Raw genomic sequence first — 5,784 nt, 5'->3', positions numbered from 1 at the left:
TACTCAAAAAAAAGAAAAGAGTAAATACTCTTTTTGGTCCTCAGCAAATTTCACGACACTCGTTTTAGTCCCTAGCAAATGAAAAGGCTCATCGTGGTCCTTAAGAAATTTAAAATGGACCCATTTTAGTCCTTTTAAGGACTAATATGGGTCTTTTTGGAATTTGTGAAGGACCAAAATTTTAACTAAATGGGTCCATTTTGAATTTCTTAGGGACCACGATGGGCCTTTTTATTTGCTAGGGACTAAAACGGGCGTCATAAAATTTGTTGAGGACCAAAAATGGTATTTACTCAAAAAAAAAAAAACTAATGAAAAACACGCAGATTTAAATTCCGAAAAAAAATCTCTTTACAAATATATTAAGGTGAGATTTAAAGTGGTTTTTTTTTTTTTAATAGGAAAAAAGTTTGGATAGGGTTTGGAGAATCTTTAGCCAACTGCTCCAACTATCGTCCGCAATGAAAAGTGATTTTTAATAAAAAGTCGGTTTATATACCGCTCAATAAGCGTGCTGCGGTTTTGATGCGATAGTCCAAAAAATGATATTCTTCATAGTTTCAAACCTTGTATATAAACCTATCTCTATATAAAGAGTTACAATCAAAACCATATATCCAAGCCTTTCATATATCTCTCTCTACCAGACCCTGCAATATATACACAACCTTATTCTCAATCCTTAAACCAATTCAAATGGATTTAGTTCTAAATTACCTAAACACTACAGCAATTGGACTCCTTTCTCTAATGATCTTGTGTTTCTTCATGCTATATCGTCCCTCCAAAGTTGATCATAGTAGAGAGGCTCCAACAGTGAAAGGTGCATGGCCTATACTTGGTCACCTTCCATTGTTGAGTGGTTCAAAGACACCCCATAGAACATTGGGTGCCATGGCTGATAAATATGGACCACTATTCACCTTAAAGCTTGGTTCCACACCAACTGTGGTACTCAGCAATTGGGAAATGGCTAAAGAATGTTTCACCACAAACGACATGGCCGTTTCATCTCGACCAAAAATTGTTGCAGTTGAACACATGAGTTACAACCAAGCCATGTTTGGTTTTGCACCCTATGGTCCTTATTGGCGTGAACTACGTAAGGTTGCAACTCTACAGATCCTCTCAAGTCGCAGAGTTGATCAACTACGAGATTTTCGTGTGTTGGAAGTTCAAACATCGATTAAAGAGCTATTCAATGTTTGGTGCAAAAGAAGGAACGAGGGTGACTATGTGTTGGTGGATATGAAGCAGTGGTTTTCTCAGTTAACTTTCAACATGATTCTTAGAATGGCCATTGGGAAGAGATATTTCGGTGCTGAGACTATGATTGATGAGAATGAAGGACAGAGATGTATTAAGGTTTTCAGAGAGTTCATGCGTTTGATGGGGGAATTCCCTGTGGGAGATGCTATTCCTTATCTGAGATGGTTTGATTTCGGTGGCCATGAGAAGGCTATGAAGGAAACTGCAAAGGAATTCGATAGAATTTTAGGTGAGTGGTTAGAGGAACACTGCAAGAACAGGACTTTGGATGAAAAGGTTGATCGTGATCAAGATTTGATGGACGTGATGCTTTCAGAGCTTGATGGAACAACAATTGATGGGTTTGATGCTAATTCCATAATCAAAGCCACAATATTGGTATGTATATATAGGCTTATTAAGTTTCCCATTAAAATTTATATTTCTAGAGAGAAATAGAGCTGCTGTTTTTCCCTTTATAAAAATAGATATAAAAGGAATGTATTTGCAGGTCAAAATCTTCACCATAATTGTGTGTGTTTGATTGTGTTTTGAATTTTTTTTTTAATTATTTTATAAAATAGTTAATGAAACAAGTGTTTTCTATGTTTAGTTTGTTTTGAAAGTTAAAATCAAAAAACATAAAAAAATAACTCGTATATATTCTTTAAATTTGATTCTAAAAAAAAAAAATAGTTACAATTTTTTAAAATTTTTACAAGACAGATGTTATCAAATTAGTTTTTTTATTTTTTATTTTTGAAAATCAAAAAACTGTTTTTTGAGATAGATTTCAAACAGGCTCATAGTTTCCTATTCCCTTACTTTGTTCCAAAATTGGTATTTGCATTTTTATATATTTTTAAGATAAGGACATTTTCTAATGGAATTTGTACTTAATTTGCAGACATTAATTTTGGGAGGGACTGACACGAGCAGTGTTACTCTTATATGGGCAGTATCTTTGATATTGAGAAATCCTCTTATATTGGAAAAGGCAAAAGCAGAACTTGACACACAAGTTGGGAAAAAGAGAAATGTTAGTGAGTCAGATATAAGTAAACTAATATACCTTCAAGCCATAGTCAAAGAAACACTAAGATTGTATCCACCAGGTCCTCTATCAGCACCTCGTGAATTCATAAACGATTGCACTTTGGGTGGCTATGTTGTCAAAAAGGGTACTCGACTAATCACAAATCTTTGGAAGATTCACACTGACCCTAATGTTTGGTCAGATCCAATGGAATTCAAACCAGAAAGGTTTCTTACAACTCATAAAGATGTTGATTTTATGGGTCATCATTTTGAGTTGTTACCATTTGGAAGTGGTAGAAGAATTTGTCCAGGAATATCATTTGCCCTACACGTTGTTCATTTATCTCTGGCTAGTTTTTTGCATTCCTTTGAAACCCTGAACTCATCTTCTGAACCTATTGACATGACTGAATCCTTTGGATTGACCAACATCAAAGCTTCTCCACTTGAGATTATGGTTAAACCGCGTTTGTCTCCCAACTGTTATGAAACCTTGTAATCTTGGTTTATTGTTACTTTCAGTTAACTGTCATGAAGGTGGTGAAGATGATAATTTCATGTTGTTGTTTGTTAAACTATTCGATAATAGTAGAATTTGTATCAAGGTCAAAATTGCTGATTTCAATCCAAAATTTATGTTTTGATGAAGACCAACAATTTGTTATAAATAGTATTGATATCTATGAGGCTTTTATTTTCAATTCAATAGGCTTAGCTTTCATGTAATTTCTTTCCAATAATGTAGAATAGGAAACATATTTAGTGTTACGGCATCAATTGTTCTATACATCCCTGTAGTAAAAATAAAATATCAGCGCTGACATGACATCATATTAGCACAGATGAGAGAAAAAATAGAGACAGTAGCTAGCTACTGTCTTATTAAATACACACGTCATATTTTAAATGGAAATAATACCTATCACAGGAGGCTTTTTGATTAATGTAGTCTTTAATTAATAATTAATTATCAAATTGACCCTGCCTATAAACTATTCTAAAAATATAACATTTTCAATAAACATAACACTAATATGCTTCTGGTTGATCGTTGACCCCTTACATACTTAGGTAGAGACCCAATTACCCGGGTAGATTTCGCGAAATAAAACTGTTCGTATGTAACTTGAGTTTTTACCTGGGTAATGCATCAAGATACCTGGGTATGCTGTTATTTAACCGGGTACACACCTAGTTACCCGAGTATTTGTTGGCCAGAAACCCCAATATCAGTGGGTTTGGGCCCTTGTTATCATTTATACATTTCCCCCCCCAAATCTCTCTCCTTTCTCATCTCTATTCTCAGCCATCAAATTTGTATTTCATCCCATCATCTCAAAAAGCCTAATCTTGCGAAGACATTAGCATTACACCTCCATATTACCATTTTTTCTCAAAAATCCGAACCCAAACCCAACCCCAAACCCAACCCCTAGACCCAATTTTCATGTGAAAGATGAGTTCAAGTTCAAACATATTTCCTATAGTTATTTACTACAATGGGAGGCATTTTGAAGGTTCCAATAGTGTCCGATTTGGAGAGAAAACAAAAACAATGAAAATCAAAGTGGGCATTAATTCATCAAAAATTGGGGCTACAAGGTAGCAATCCATTCATCGCATGATAGCCAGGTTAGAGATCGTAGTTGATATGGATACAATATACTACACTGGTATCAATATCAATGATGATGAAGATGTGGAGTTCGTCACAGATGAATTTGTTGGCTGGAAAGTATTAAAATTAATTGAGATATATGTTGAAGTTGATGCTCGTCAGTCTTCATCTTTACCGATGCATACAACCACTACACATGATGTAGTACGCGGGCAGACACCGACAAATTGCTCACAGGATAATGAGCAAATTGTCCGACCTCTGCATGAGATCTCTTGATCTCTGCAATAATGGCCTCTCGATCATAACCACCAAATATATGATGGGCGTCTCCATTATATAAGGCTGCATCTGGTAGATCATCAAAGTCAAACCCAAGGAGCTCTGTCCAGATAGGAGCAGTGAGGACAATATCCCGCAGACATGGGAAGTCAGCTGGCCATGTACGTAGTTGAGGTTCTAGTAGAAAGCTCTGACTATAACCTCTGAATACCGGCACTTCATATCCACAAGCACCAGCAGATATATCTGCTCAAGAAGTGGCATAATATCGAACCGCTCCAAATTGAAAAACGCTGAATCCAGTAATTTTCGGCTCACATATCTTGCGACTTGTTAGAATAACAAACTCAGAGAATTTTGGAATTATCAATTTCATTCTGAATGATTTATACGTACAATGAATAATATGATGCACGGACACTGACACGGGACACGACACGCCGACACGTTAATTCTAAAAAATGGCATATTTCGACACGTTGGGACACGTTTTGTTATTAAATAATATTTTAATATATAATATAATTTATATTTAATAGATATAACAGTCCATAATAAGTCATATAACCAATCTAATATTCAAATTTCATAACATAAATATAAACAAAAATAATTTTTCGTACCTTGTTAATTTTTCATGTCAAATTTCGTAACAGAAAAAAATTGATTTATAAATGATTTTTTTTTATTTTTAGATAATAAAATAAAATTAAGACTAAAAAAAACGTGACCGAACGTTGACCACGTGTCCAAAAAAATTGATTGCATGTCAGAAAAACGTGTCGGAGCGTGTCGAAGAGTTGACCACGTGTTCTAAAATATTAACCGCGTATCAAACACGTATCCGAAGATGTCAGAACATAACGTGTCCGACACGCACAATTTCAAAAAAATGACGAGTCCGTGCTTAAAAGAACTTGAGCAGCGGGACGAAAGAGAGAAGGGAGAGTTCATTTGAGAAGGAGAGATTCTATCATACTTGTAAACTGTGTTACAGAAGATTATTTATAGAGTTCAAGAGATGACTCAGCAAGTAACTAACTCTACTGACTAACAAACTTGACTAACAAACTCTAACTGCATGGGGAGAGGGATCAAGTGCAGTGTGTGTACATTACAGATGATACAACCGCTAGCTGAGCTGTTATGCTAATAGCCCCCCTCAAACTCAGCTGTGAGGGAGTTGAAGTGTATCCTGAACACTGAGTTTGTCACGTAATTCAGTAAACCGAGGAGCTGGAAGAGGCTTGGTGAGAGTGTCAGCAAGTTGAGCAGAAGCTAGTACATGAGAAACATGAAGTGACTTAGACAATACACGTTCACGAACAAAGAAGATGTCCAACTCCATATGCTTAGTTCTTGAATGCAAAATGGGATTATGAGTTAACGCCATGGTGCTAAGATTGTCACAATAGATGTGAGGAACTGTGATGGGAACATGAAGCTCCTGGAGAAGTGATTGAACCCATAATATTTCAGAGGAAGCAAGAGCCAAGCTGCGATACTCAGCTTCGGTAGTAGACCTGGCAACCAAGTGTTGCTTCTTAGACCACCATGAGATGAGATTTGGACCAAGAAAGAGGCATGCTCCCGAAGTT

At 35.9% G+C, this 5,784-nt stretch overlaps 1 protein-coding gene across 1 annotated transcript; it reads left to right on the top strand.

Annotated features, from left to right (window-relative positions):
- Nucleotides 1-696: 696 nt before the first annotated feature.
- Nucleotides 697-2,785, top strand: LOC133308915 (cytochrome P450 82A4-like). The gene is made up of 2 exons (XM_061509652.1): nucleotides 697-1,647; nucleotides 2,156-2,785. Exons 1-2 carry the CDS (start codon nucleotides 697-699, stop codon nucleotides 2,783-2,785), a joined length of 1,581 nt encoding a protein of 526 aa, XP_061365636.1.
- The last annotated feature ends 2,999 nt before the right edge of the window (nucleotides 2,786-5,784 follow it).

This window comes from Gastrolobium bilobum, unplaced genomic scaffold, assembly GCF_033153095.1.
Source record: "Gastrolobium bilobum isolate Gb01-03AN ecotype WA unplaced genomic scaffold, APGP_CSIRO_Gbil_v1 utg5203, whole genome shotgun sequence".
In the NCBI taxonomy this organism is placed as follows: domain Eukaryota; kingdom Viridiplantae; phylum Streptophyta; class Magnoliopsida; order Fabales; family Fabaceae; genus Gastrolobium; species Gastrolobium bilobum.
This window is presented reverse-complemented; position numbering and strand designations above follow the sequence as displayed.

Bases quoted from the DNA above. Each gene is read 5' to 3' on its own strand.
- LOC133308915 (XM_061509652.1), top strand. From the start codon at position 697: ATGGATTTAGTTCTAAATTACCTAAACACTACAGCAATTGGACTCCTT. The intron at 1,648-2,155 runs GTATGTATATAT...CTTAATTTGCAG, and splicing joins TAATCAAAGCCACAATATTG to ACATTAATTTTGGGAGGGAC.